We start from the raw sequence: 14,058 nt of genomic DNA, 5'->3' as shown, positions 1-14,058 counted from the left end.
AGCTTTCTGGACGCTGGCTTGGTCTCTCCCTATTCCTGCTGGCCTTTTTTGTTTAGATGTCACAAGTTGTCCCAAAGTTGTCAGCAGGTTGCCACAGGCCAGCCTTTGGTTGCACTGCCGCGGGGGAGGCCTGGCTGCAATCCACCCAAGGAGGCCTGCCCAACCTGCAGGGAGCTGTGGCTGGACACACTGTCATCTGGTACTGCCTGGCACAAACAGAACAGGTCTCAGCAAAGTCAACTCGCGTCCATCTGCCAGGGCTGACCTGTGCCCCTGAGAACTCCCAGGCAATCAGCCAAAAGGTGGTGGGTGGAATTGTGGGGGAACGGGCCCTAATCTGTCAACCCTGCAAACAGCCACTCATGCAAAGACTTGAGCCACAGCACAGGAGTTTTGCCAGACCACTGGGTTCCTCCTGGAATGGAAAAGAATGGGGGTGGGGGTGGGGGGGAGCCAGCACCGTGGCTCACTTGGTTAATCCTCTGCCTGCGGTGCAGGCATCCCCTGTGGGTGCTGGGTTCTGGTCTCGGTTGCTCCTCTTCCAGTCCAGCTCTCTGCTGTGGCCCGGGAGTGCAGTGGAGGATGGCCCAAGTGCTTGGGCCCTGCACCCGCATGGGAGACCAGGAGGAAGCACCTGGCTCCTGCCTTCAGATTGGCGCAGTGCGCCGGCCATAGAGGCCATTTGGGGGGGTGAACCAACGGAAGGAAGACCTTTTTCTCCATCTCTCTCTCTCTGTCTAACTCTGCCTGTCAAAATAAATTTAAAAAAAAAAGAAAAGAATGGGGGTAACGAGGCCACCTCCCCTCACCTCCATATCTCCCTGGGAGTCTGCCATGACACAGCATCTCACTGTCTCCCTCCCAGACTGGAACAAGGGCTTTCTGCCCTGTGCCCCTCTCAGAAGAGAGCCACAGGGCACGATGCTGCTTCACTCCCCAAACCACTGAGACAGCTGAAGCCAGCAGCCAGGAACTACACCAGCTGGTCTCCCACGAGGGTGGCAGGAACTAGAATAGTTGAGCCACCATCTGCTGCCTCTCAGAGTAGTAACAGGAAGCTGGATCCGAAGACCTGAACCCAGGACCTCTGATATAGGGTGCTGGGTCCCAAGCAGCAGCTTAGCCCAGCGTGCCACAAGCCCCACCCCTCTTATTTTGGTATTGCCCTTTGGGGTGTGTGGGACAAGGACCTTGGAGACCTGGCACCTTCGGCTTACTCTGTTTTTCACCATCTATGTAAGTAATAAACTATCTAGAAGGGACTGGTTGCATCTGCTGGGCCTTGGCCTTGACTTTAGTCATACGTCCTCATGCTTCAATGAAGGCATTATACATTACTGCTCCCAAAGGTGCACAGTGGCTGGGCCTTATGGTAAGGGTGGACAACCCAAGGCAGACCCCAGTGGCCACCAACTAAACTGATGAAGGCTCCCCTTCACCTCCCAGGCAAGAGGTCACAAACTGGGTTGTGCAGAAGCCAGGAGTCAGAGACGAGGGCAGGAATCCTCTGCATTATGCGGTGTATAAAAACTCTCTGCAGGGCTGGGAACCCAAAAAAGTTTAGGAAACTCAAATCTGAGTTGTATGTGCCTCAAAAACTCAAAAAGTGGGGGCTGGTGCTGTGGCATAGTAGGGGAAGCCTCCACCTGCGGCACTGGCATACCATATGGCACCAGTTTGAGTTCTGGCTGCTTCTCTTCCGATCCAGCTCTCTGCTGTGGCCTGGGAAAACAGTGGAAGACGGCCCAAGTGCTTGGGCCCCTGCACCCACATGGGAGACCAGGAAGAAGCTCCTGGCTCCTGGCCCAGCCCTGGCTGTTGTGACCATTTGGGGAGTGAGCCAGTGGATGAAAGACCTTTCTCTCTGTCTCTCCCTCTCTCTGTCTGTAACTCTACCTCTCAAATAAATAAATAAATAAATCTTTTTTTAAAAAATGATCCCCCCCCAAAAAAAAAAAAAACTCAAAGAGTGATCCCAAGTCAAAAAGTGGCAACAACCCAGATACCCATTAGTAGCTGAATGGGTAAACAAATTGTAGCCTATCCCTACAAGGGAATATTATTCAGTCATAATACGGGACCAAGGGCTGATGCTACAATATTACGCTAAGCAAAATAAGCCTGTCACAAAAGATGGCACATTGAGTGATTCCACGTTGTTGGTGATGTTCACAACAGACAAAAGCCACACAGACAGCAAGTAGATTCTTGGTTGCCAAGGGGAGGGGGGACGGGGGGTGAGGGTTTAGAGAATGAAGGGAGACTGCTACAGGGTCCCAGGTTTCTCTCTCGGATGGTGGCTGCACAACTCTGTGCACATACTCTATACTACATTTTTAATGGGTCCACCACAAATTATGCAATTATATCTCAATATAGCTGTTACCAAAAAATAGGACATTAAAATCATCTGAGGGGCTGGCGCTGTGGTGCAGCCGGCACTGTGGTGCAGCATATAAAGCCTCTACCTGCAGTGCCTGCATCCAATATGGTACTGGTTTGAGGCTCGGATGCTCCACTTCCAATCCAGCTCCCTGTTGGTGGCCTGGGAAAGCTGTGGAAGACAGCCCAAGTGCTTGGGCCCCGGCACCCACATGGGAGACTTGGAAGAAGTTACTGGTCCCTGGCTTTGGATCAGCCCAGCTCCAGTTGTTGTGGCCATTTGGAGAGTGAACCAGCAGATGAAAGACCTCTCTCTCTGCCTCTCCCTCTCTCTGTAACTCTGCCTCTCAAATAAATAAATAAATCTGAAAAAAAACAAAATTGTGGTTGGCACTGTGGCATAGCAGGTAAAGCTGCCTCCTGCAGTGCCAGCATCCCATATGGGCGCCGGTTCAAGTCCTAGCTGCTCCATTTCCGATCCAGCTCTCTGCTATCGCCTGGGAAAGCAGTAGAAGACGGCCCAAGTGCTTGGGCCCCTGCACCCACATGGGAGACCCAGAAGAAGCTCCTGGCTCTGGCTTTGGATCAGCGCAGCTCTGGCTGTTGCGGCCATTTGGGGAGTGTATCAGTGCAGGGAAAACCTCTCTCTCTCTCTGCCACTCCTTCTCTCTCTGTGTAACTCTTCCTCTCAATAAATAAATAAATCTTAAAAAACAAAATCATCTGAAATCTACCTCCTCCCCCACCCCCAAAAATTGATATCGCCTTGAATGTGCTAGTCTCCTGCTTAGTTTATGGAGAGTGCACTCCTTAGCGTGGCTCTCAGCCCAAGAAAACAGCACTAAAACAGCAAGTAAGGAACCTTGACCATCAAAGCGAATCCAACAAGCTCCAAGCACGGTTTGCCAGTATCAACAAACCCGGCATCCAAAGCTGGCAGCCGTCAGTTGGATTAAACAGAGAGAAGTCACTTCAGGCTCAGGCCGCCCTTTGGCCTCAGCTGACAGAGGTCAGACAGAGGGCTCATTCTGGGTCAAAGGCCAAGACAAGTCCAGCTGGGATGGCCCTGCCTCCGTGCTGTCACAGTTAGCCCCAACTCCCCCACACAAGTGGAATTCACATTTCCAAGTGACAGGAGGTGCGAAATAATTAACAGCATTCCTGATTCTCCTGCTCTGCACCTGGCCCGTGAGGGCCTCCTCCAAGAACAGAGCAGGCCAGCGGCACCCTAGGCGCTCAGGACAAGCACGACCACTGTCTTTTTTTGATGACACATATTCTCACATTGCACATTCAAGGAAACCACACTATAAACTGCCAGGTACCCACCCTCCCAGAATAGAGAAATGTTCATATTTTTTCATATTTTCTTCGAATATTTCTTGAGTGCAAATTTTCAAACACTAAGTTCCCTTCTCAGTCTTCTCCAGTCCCTTTGTCCTCCCTCCCTTTGTCCTAGAGCAGCCACTACTGTGTCTCTGAAGCGTGGCCTTCTTGTCAGTGTTCATATGATTTTACAAACCACTGGGTCTTCAAAACATTCAAGGGAAATGCATGTTATGCAAAAGCTATGCATGGATTTCAAAGTGTTTTTTGCACCAAGATAAATTTTTAAAAATTTATTTGAGGGGCTGGCATTGTGACATTGCAAACTAAGCCTCCTCTGCAGTGCCAGCATCACATATGGGCACCAGTTCAAGACCCACTGCTCCACTTCCAATCCAGCTCTCTGCTAATGCACCTGGGAAAGCAGTGAAAGATGGTCCAAGTTCTTGGGCCCCTACACCCGTGTGGGAGACCCAGAATAGGCTCCCGGCTTTGGCCTGGTCCAGCCCCAGCAGTTGTGGCCATGTGGGGAGGGAACTTGGCAGATGGAAGATCTCTGTCTTTCCCTGTTTCTCTGTATCTCTGGCTTTCAAATAAATGAAAGCAAATCTTGAAAAAATTTCATTTGAAAGGCAAAGAAGGAGATTCAAGATAGCAGAATAGGGAGGGAGCTTACTGCTCTAGTCTAAGAGAAGATAGTTTTTAAAAAAGTGTAAAGAGTGCCCAGCCCTCTGCCTCTCTGCTGAGCTGCCTGCCTGGCCTGCCCAGGTGTATTCTCTCCACTCAACAAATACTAACTGGTAGAATTAAAAAGGAGAGAACGATCCAACATGGAAAGCAGGATACATAGCAGACTCATAGAATGGCAGATGTCCTAAACAGCACTCTGGCCTCAGAATCAGCCCTTAATGCATTCAGATCTGGCTAAAAAGCCCATGAGAGTATTTTAGGCATGGAAAGCCAAGACACTCTGGGAAAAAAAAAAAGAAGACATAAATGAAAGATCTCTGTGAGTGAGATCCCAGTGGAAAGAACGGGGCCATCAAAGAACGAGGTACCTTTCTCTGAAGGGAAGAGAGAACTTCCACTTTGACTATGTCCTTATCTAAATAAGATCAGAGTTGGCAAACTCAAGAGGCTTCCATAGCCTTGGCAGTTCATGACAAGAGCCTCAGGTGATTACTGACATCATAAATAAGAGTATCAATTGTTAAATCAACAACAGGAGTCACTGTGCACTTGCTCCCCATGTAGGACCTCTGTCCTTAATGTGTTGTACTATGAGAATTAACAGTAAAACTAGTATTCAACCAGTACTTTATACTTTGTGTTTCTGTGTGGGTGCAAACTGTTGAAATCCTTACTTAGTATATACTAAATTGATCTTCTGTATATAAAGATAATTGAAAATGAATATTGATGTGAATGGGATGGGAGAGGAAGTGGGAGATGGGATGGTTGCGGGTGGAAGGGAGGTTATGGAGGGAAAAAGTGGCTATAATCCAAAAGTTGTACTTTGGAAATTTATATTTATTAAATAAAAGTTTAAAAAAATAAAATTTACATTCAAAATTCAAAAAATAAAAAATAAAAAAGTAGAAACAGTGCAGTCCCAGGGGAGAGCTAGGGAGAAAATAGCAGAGGAAACGCCACACAAATTAGAGGGACACCATGGACCTACATGGAGGGTGTGGACTCCCACAACTCAGGACCCCAACAGCCAAGAGCCCCAGCACCAGCTTTGGAGAGTGAGGTGAGACCAGACTGCAGCAGCCCAAGCCACTGGCAATAAAGCTGCAGGAAGAGCCTGGACAGAATCTGGCTTGGAGCCCTAGCAGGACAGTGCACCTGCCAAACCAGAGGGGAAAGAAACGGGGCACATTTCTCTCTCCCCGACCACCCTGCACTGGCATCCCCTAACTGGCTGAGAGAGGGTGGCTGTCATTTTGGACATATGCAACAGCTGTGCCAGCTCATGTCCACGTACCCAGCAACCAAGTGGAGATGCCTCGGTCTGGCTGGGAGAACTGACAGGGGGCTGGGAAATCATGACTGTGGGAGACTTGTGTGTCACCACTATGAAAATACTGTGACTGCATGGTAAGGCACAGGGTATGGCTGAGACTTTGGGCAGTCACTGTGGGAGGCTCCAGACACTCAGGGCTCCCTGATTCCCTGGTGAGGGTCATTGCTGCAGGATCCATGCTTATACCGAGGACTGCACGGATCCTTTGTGTGGTTCTTGTGGTGGTGTGGATGAATACTGTACCCACTGGGGCTAGTGCCCAGGCACTGGTCTCCTTTGAGGAGAGAAGGTGAATATGAGACTACACCAACAGAGCAGAACAAACCTACCCTCTGATTAAAAAAAAAAGAGAGAGAGAGAGAAGACTTACCATGCCCAACATGGACATCACCTGGAACACTCCCTTCACCCAGGAGCACTGAACAGAGCTCCCTGACCACACCTGGCACTCACCTCTGGGTATTCACTGAAAAAGCGGGCACTCCACTAAGCAACAGAGGAACAGTCAAACATAAAAGCCATCACAGGGAAAAACAAAACAACAAGTATCTCCACAAATGCCTAATAATAAACGCAGCGATTCAAGAAACAAGAATAAGGAAGACAACATGATGCCTCCAAAATCACAACACTTCAATACTAGAAAGTGAAGATGAAGACATTGAAGAAATGCCAGAAATCAAATGAAAAAAATGGATTGTAGGATTGCTTAGACGTAATCAGAAGCAAATCCATGAACTAATGAAATCCACACATGACATGAAAGAAAATTTCTCCCATAAAATTGAGATCCTAAAGAGAAATCAAAATGAAATATTGGAAATAAAAAAATTCAATAGAACAAATAAAAAATGTGATAGAAAAGCCAAGAAACAGAAAGACACACACACACACACACAGTTCTATCCACTGCTTCATCCAAAATAGCTGGGCCTGGGCCAGGTTGAAGCCAAGAGCCTGGAACTCAATTCAGGTCTCCCATGTGGGTGGCAGGGACCTAAGTACTTGAACCTGCTGCCTCCCAGAATGCACATAAGCTGGAAGCTGGAATTGGAAGCAGAGCCAGGATTTGAACTCAGGCCTTCCAACATAAGATGTGAGTATCCCGAGCAGGGCATATCTTGACCACCATGCCACATATCCATACCAATTTATCTTTTAATTCCACTTTAAAAAATTTAGAGAGAGGGAGAGAGAGAGAGAAAGAGATCTTTGGCCTGCTGGTTCACTCCCCAAATGGCTACAACAGCCAGGGCTAGGCCAGGCTGAAGCCAGGCTCCTAGAACTCCATTCAGATCTCCCACGTGGGTGGCAGGGACCAAAACATTTGGGTCATCTTCAGCAGCTTGCTCAGGAGCATCAGCAGGGAGCTGGATCACAAGCAGAGTAGCTGAGCCTCCAACCAGTGTTCTGATATAGGATGCCAGCATTGCAGGTGGTGGCTTAACCCACTGCACCATAGCACGGGCCCCTTTTAATTCCATTTTGCACTGCTTTCTGAAGTCCCCACATATGTATCCAATAGTAACCAGTAGCATTTCCATGAGCTTATTATGATTTATAGGAGTGGAACTCTACTGTACATGTTCTATACTCAACTTTTCTTGTGTGTCATGCCTGTTGATACATGGAGCTGTAGCTTTCATCATGACTACTAGAGAGGACTCCACTGCAACAACACATCACACTTTAGTTCCCCAGTGGATAGGCACTTAGCATGTTTCTTAAGTTTTGATTTTACAAAGTTGCAAACATATTTCTGTGCAGGTGTGTGGCCATTACTTCAAGAATCAGAAAAATATCTGTTTTTACGCAAGAAGGCAGAACTGTCATGTTACAAAGATATGTACCAGAGAGTTGGAATCTCCCACTGGTTTTATGACCTAGGGAAAAAAATGGGATGGGGGTAGTAACAGATCAGAAAGTGACCCAAGAAAAGGTTTTGCCCTACCAGCAGCACTGCTCACCCCCAGCACCCACAGCACCCAGAGGCAAACCTCAGTGAGCTGAGCATAACAGGGTCTAACGCCGGGCCAAGCGGGGTTCAGCAGTGGGAGTATTGCCAGGAGGAGGAACGGATGACGAGCAAGCCATGCAGGGTGCAGAACAGGACGCCTGCGCACAGCTGGACGCCAGCAGTAAGGACAAGGACCAGACAGGCATACAAGACGGGAAGGGCTGTCCAAAAACCCCCCAAATATTAGGCTGGACAAGAATGCATTTGGTCAGCTATCCTTTTATGTCCGCTCTTGAGCCTTTTGCTGTTGTTGTTTTTTCAATTGTAATAACACATGCGCACTGTTCAGATTCAAGCAATACAAGAGGGTATGCAATGAGAAGTAAGTCTTCCTCCTAACTCTCACCTCCAGAGCACAGGCGGCAGCCATGGTTATCAATTTCTTGTGTGTCTTCCTAGAGACTATTTATGCATATGCAAATATATACACAGGAGGGTACTTCAAAAAGTTCGTGGAGTGACAGAATTAACAGTATGAGGTTATCGTGCTGCAAAAAATTGTTGAAACCCACGTGTAGCTTTTTCATAATACAGATTTTTCATATATTACAAAAAATACATATATGCCCCTCTTTATTCACATATGATGGCATATTATAGTTTTGCACCTCATTTTCTTCCCATCTCTTACCAACCAATTCATATTTATACACTAGATTCCCCCTATTCTTGTTAATGGTTGTATAAAATCTTGCCATATGAATTTATCCTAATTTATTTAATTAGTCCCCCACTGTGGGACTTTTAAGTCATTCTAATCTTTCCCAACCACAAACAATACTACCTTGAATATTCTTCAATATCTCATTGACCCTATAATTTATCTCTAAGGTAAAACCCTGGCAGCCCAATTGCCAAACTGCTATGCTTCACCCATTTTTGACATTAATACCTAGTTTCAAATTTCCCATCCCTGAGGCTTAACAGCAGGGCGCCCGGTCCCGCCACAGTGTCCCGGGCAACCTGTAATGTCTGCCAAGCGACATGAAAAAATACTGAGCCCGGTCAAGGTAACTGGAGGATAATCTTTGAGAGGCTTGACGGTAACACGAGTGCTGGGGAGGGAAACCACCCACCCAGGGCCGTGAGCCCGGCTGAGAAAAGAACGTGTGAACAGAGGGGAGTGGTCCTTACAGAATCCAGAGGAAGGCAGCCACACGGCCAGAACTGGGCAGGATTTCTCTCTCGCTCTCCAAGCGAGAGGCACCAGGGAAGTACATTGAACCAGCTTCTCCAGGTCTGGATGGAGTATCCTTCAACCGCACTCCCCTAGTCCTGGGTTTTGCACACCAAGCAATCCACGAACACAGCTGCTCCTCTCTCTCCCGAGGTACCTGGGTCCTTGGAAAGGTGTGTGGCGGACTGAAGACAGCTACAGATAGCTTTGAAACCCTCCCATGCAGATGTCCAGGCCTTCCGCAGAGTCTCAGTGGCCTTGGAACTACTTTGGCGAGGGGAAGGCCGTGGACAGAATGCTGTGTCACTTTTCAGGTTCAGGCCTTAAGAAACTGGCAACTTCTACCTGTCTTACAACACAAGCTGGGGGGAGCCAGCACCATGAAGTCTCTCTGAAGACCACCACGCTGTGAGGAAGCCCCAGCCAGCCATATGGAAGGAGACAGAGATATCAGGCAAGCCCAGGCACTGAACATGCACATGAAGAAGCCACGTTGGCTAATCCAGCTAACGCAGCCATGGCACACCAGCCAAAAGACGGACCGGAAGCCCAGACATATTGCTCCACTTGAGCTGTCCCAGCTGTATTTGGCCATCTGAGCTGATACTTCATTTCATCCCAGAATAAAGATAAACCATGTCTTTTTTTTTTTTTTTTGAAAGATAGAGTTAGACAGCGAGAGAGAGAGAGACAGAGAAAGGTCTTCCCTCCATTGGTTCACTCCCCAAATGGCCACTATGGCCAGCGCTGCGCCAATCCAAAGCCAGGAGCCAGGTGCTTCTTCCTGGTCTCCCACGTGGGTGCAGGCGCCCAAGCACTTGGGCCATCCTCTACCACCTTCCCAGGCCACAGCAGAGAGCAGGACCGGAAGAAGAGCAACCGGGACTAGAACCCAACGCCCATATGAGATGCCAGCGCAAGATAAACCATTTCATAACACCCTGCCCAAATGCCTAGCCCACACAGTCATGAGCAAACACGCCTGTTGTTTGAAGCGACCGGGCTCTGGCATGGTTTGTTAGCCAGCAACAGATAACTAGAACAGAAGTTCCTGGAAGATGGACTACCATGTGCCCCGGGAGGGTTGGCCTGCTCACTCAATAAACACACGGGCACTCCAGACCACACATTGTTTCTGTGGGTTTGATCGATGTGGAGTCAGTCCCAGTAGTCTGCCCACACTGCACGCGTGGACAAAATTTCATTTCTGAACCTGAAACGCCAAGAACTGCAGGGTCTGGAGGCATCACCCTGCCCGCCGCCCTCAGCACGTCTCCTTCACTCTTTCTTATGTCAAACAACCCAGAGTGTCACAAAGAAGATGACTGTCGGCGGCGCCCCCTGGGTGCACCAGATATACCTCCCTTGTACCAAAGACTGCGCCCAGTGCTGGGGCACAGAAGTAAGAAAGAGATAGGCCCTGGCCTCAGAGCCTTGCAACCCAGATTCTAAGCCACCTAAACAGGAGAATATAAGAAACAAACAGGATACACGAAGTGACAAATATGAGCATGGAGCAGTGTGGGGCACAGGCGGGCCCCAACCCAGGTGTCTATGATAAGAGCTACACCACTCAGTATCCACAGCTCTGAAAGACATAAAGTTAATATAAATTCCCATGTATATTTAACACGCCCACAGTTCATTTTCCCAGCACTCTTGACATTAAGAGATGGAAAGGCACCTTCATGTATGGAGTAGCGTTCCATGCCCTAATTCCTGCCCAGCGCCCTTACATCCAACAGTGCTTCCGTAAGCTGCTCTAAGCAATTGGGTGTGCGATAATGCCAACTGAGGGTGCAAGGGACACTGTGGTTGGCTAATTCCCCCATGGTTTGGGTAGGAGGGGGAGCCAGAGCCCAAGCTGAGTAGAGTGTATCTATCTCATACCACTGTTCTGATGGTTTCAGGGAGGGCAGTTAACCCAGGCCAAGGCAGTCGAGCAGCTTGTGCAAGACAGCAGCATCGACAGAACTGCAGACAAACAGCTGTGACTTCATGAATCTTGCTGTGGCTTGTCCTCCAAAGGTTCCGGGCTCTCCATTGTAGTGGTATTGAAATGAGCCCTTAAAGAGGTGCATCTTGGAGGGAGGAGTCTGGGTCACGAACACTAATGCTGGTCTCCCAGGACTGGATTAGTTCCCACAAGACCGGCTTGTTATACAAGAATCTGGCCGCTCTCCGGTCTCTGCCTCCTCTCTTGCCACGGGACTTCTCTCTCTTGCACGTGCTCCCGCCACGTGAAGCCGTCCACCACATTGCGATCCAGCCAGAAGGCTCTCACCAGAGGCCAGCTCAGTGGGGTCCCAGACTTTCAACTTCTAAACCTGTGAGCTGATTATAGCAGCCTCCGGCATGTTGTTACAGCCACACAAACGGACCGGGGCAACTGACACCTGACAGACAGGCAACTAGCAGAGATTTCAATTCTACAAGCCAATAAAACTACTTTCTAGTTTGAGCGGCAACCAAATACTGACTTTACGAAAGTGGGCCATGAGAACACACCCTTGTCCTCAGTAGGGCTACTCCCCTGCTCTCACAGACACACCGCATTCTGCTCTTTACCGAGTCCTCAGCTGTATGTAGCGAGCTCATGTGTCCATCCGGGGTCACACGACCCAAGATCTTTGGGATACAAAGGCTGAAACCAGAGGACTTGCCTCTAAAAGGCCACACATTCTTTGCCTTCTGCTTCCTCCCCCTCCTCCTCCTCCTCCTCAAGCCATCTAGAGCTTCTTGGGTAATGGCTACTCTAGAATTAGTCTCCAGCCAATCCCCCCCCCCCCCCCAGCAAACCCTCAGTCCCCACAGTCGGGGCATTCGCCTCTCACCGTTCTAGAGGTTAAACCAAGCAGGGGGCGTGCACAGGACCCTGGTCTCCTGGCTCTGAGGCGGCCCATCTGGGCCACCTCTCAGACACTGTGTGACCTGTGAAACCCGAGTCCAACAGGGCAGATCCCAAGCGAGAGCAGCCTCGCAGGGCAGGTACAGAGCTTGCAGCTCCTGATGTGGTCAAGTCCCCTCCATCCCCGACCCCGAACCCTCAAAGTCATTTTCTCTCTCAGGCTTAACTCCACCCTGGCTGCCGCCACATCGGAGCCTTCATCACCTACGACTCTCCGCACCTCTCCTGACCAACCCAGACTCCGGGACACACCACAACCTGGACAGCGGTGCTCGGAGGCCACCTTCACCCTGGGCCTGCTCAGGAGCCTGTCACTGGCCCTTAGAGGGACCAAGGCCATCCTCAAAGGCCTGCCCTGCCCCCAGTCCCTGCGGCTCCTCTTCCTTTTTGATTTCTCCCCAGCATGGACCCACAGGGCCCACGGATGGTTACCCACCCCCGTGCAAGGTCTGCCTCCTGCTGACTGTGAGTCACTGACAGCCCACTGGGGGGTGTGTGTGAATCAAAGACACTACCCAGCCTGAGAACAGCGTCTGCCGCAGAGCTCTCTCTCTGGGGTTAACTGTGTGTTGGTTTAGCGACTTGTCCTCCATCTTCCCCCAAAGGAACACAAGCCCCATGCGGGCAGGGGCCTCACTGCACTGAATCCCAGCTTCAGTATTTGTTAACAGTCATTAGGAAGATAGACCCCACCTGATTCCCTCGGGTTCATTTCCTAAAACGTCTCCAACTTAACCACACTGGCCAGGGTGGGTTCTCCGGTGTCCGTCGGTTGCCATGGGCTCGCCCTTCATCCCTACCTCATCTCCGCTTTCTACTACATAAGCCGCTCAGAATCTTCCCACTCTGAGAAGCAACATCTTTCTTCTCCTAAAGGGAAATTCACCTTGCAAGTTACTAAGAAGCCGCTGGAATCCTCCTAAAGCTATCTGCTTTGGAAGAAGGCTGGGGTAGCCAATATTGGCACAAACTTCAACAGTCATTCCAGAACACCTGTGGGCCCATGCACCTGCTTCTGCTTCCAAGGCACCTCCCTCCTCCCACAACCTCTGTGCGCGGACGCCTTGCTGGTCTCCTCACTGATAACACTTAGCATCCTGTTTATTTCCGCTCAAGCGAGATTTCCAAAGCACTGCGGACCAACCTCAGAAGAGCCAAGTTCTGGAATTCTCGTCCAGCGCCTCCTCGGTTGCGATGCCCGCCCCCAACCCCTGTCCCAGGCCGAGGTGCGCCCACTCTGTTACCTGGAGCTTGTGCAGGTGCAGCAGGTAGCCTTGCACGAACGCCTGATAGAAGAAACGCAGCCGCCCTAACCTCGGAAGCTCCTCCAGACTCCGCCGTCGCCGCCGGTCCCCAGGCCCGGCTTCCTCCGCGGGGAGGGCGGTGGGGATCGCGGCCTTGGCTCTGGCCCCGTGTGGGCAGAGGCCACAGCCGGCCACTCGCGGCCCCAGCAGCGCCCACCTCAGCCTCGCGCAGCCCAGCGCAGCCATGGATCCGAGTTCGTGCGGCCGCGCCTTCGAGTCGCGAGTGCGCAGCACCTAGGCCAGCCCGCCAGGCCGAACCGAAGGGGCGGGCTCAGAGGCAGGGGTGCCGCGGGCCGGCGGAGCGGAGGCCGGCCTCTCCCCGCCTCCGTGTCCCGCGGTGCTCGCGCCCCTGCGAAGCGGGATCTCGCGAATGTGCTGCAGGCCCTGTCCTCAGCGCTGGGTGCCGGCCCGGGACAGTCCAGGGACGGACGCCCGGGAACCCCGCTCTGGCTCTGGGCAGCCCCGTTCTCCAGGCCCCGCAGGCTCCTCCCCGAGAGACCCGCCCCGCCAGGCCCGCGGATCCGGACCGCGGAGCGCCGTCGCCCCGGGGGCCCTCACTTCCTGGTGGGTTAGGAAGCGGCCCGCGGAGGCTGAGCCGCCCGCCGGCTTCTCCAAAGGGTCTCCCGCAGTGATCTGAGTGCTGAGCGGGGAAGTCTAAGGCTCAGAGCCAAGGTCAGCTGATCCTGGAGAGGGCAGCCGAACAAATTCATCACTTTTTCATAATGCAGTTCTCCTCCTGCACAACATCCCATCCACAAGTCTGCTAAGACAGGGTGTTTCAAGCTACCGGTGAAGACCAGATTTAGTGGGTCGTGACCAGAATCGTTTTGCAATTTTTATTTATTTATTTATTTATTTATTTATTTATTTTTGACAGGCAGAGTGGACGGTGAGAGAGAGACAGAGAGAAAGGTCTTC

At 50.8% G+C, this 14,058-nt stretch overlaps 1 protein-coding gene across 1 annotated transcript in view; it reads right to left on the bottom strand.

Moving 5' to 3' along the window:
• The window catches only part of LOC133760092 (sterol 26-hydroxylase, mitochondrial), a 41,269-nt gene extending 27,623 nt beyond the window's left edge, over nucleotides 1–13,646 (bottom strand). The window contains exon 1 of the mRNA XM_062192046.1: nucleotides 13,081–13,646. Within this exon, the coding sequence (XP_062048030.1) occupies nucleotides 13,081–13,326 (246 nt within the window). The 5' untranslated portion in view covers nucleotides 13,327–13,646. The remainder of the gene's footprint in view (nucleotides 1–13,080) is intronic.
• Nucleotides 13,647–14,058: the final 412 nt, after the last annotated feature.

The sequence above is a fragment of the Lepus europaeus genome, chromosome 1 (genome assembly GCF_033115175.1).
Source record: "Lepus europaeus isolate LE1 chromosome 1, mLepTim1.pri, whole genome shotgun sequence".
Taxonomy (NCBI): Eukaryota; Metazoa; Chordata; class Mammalia; order Lagomorpha; family Leporidae; genus Lepus; species Lepus europaeus.
The sequence above is the reverse complement of the archived record's forward strand: the minus strand, read 5'-3'. Positions and strand labels throughout refer to the sequence as shown.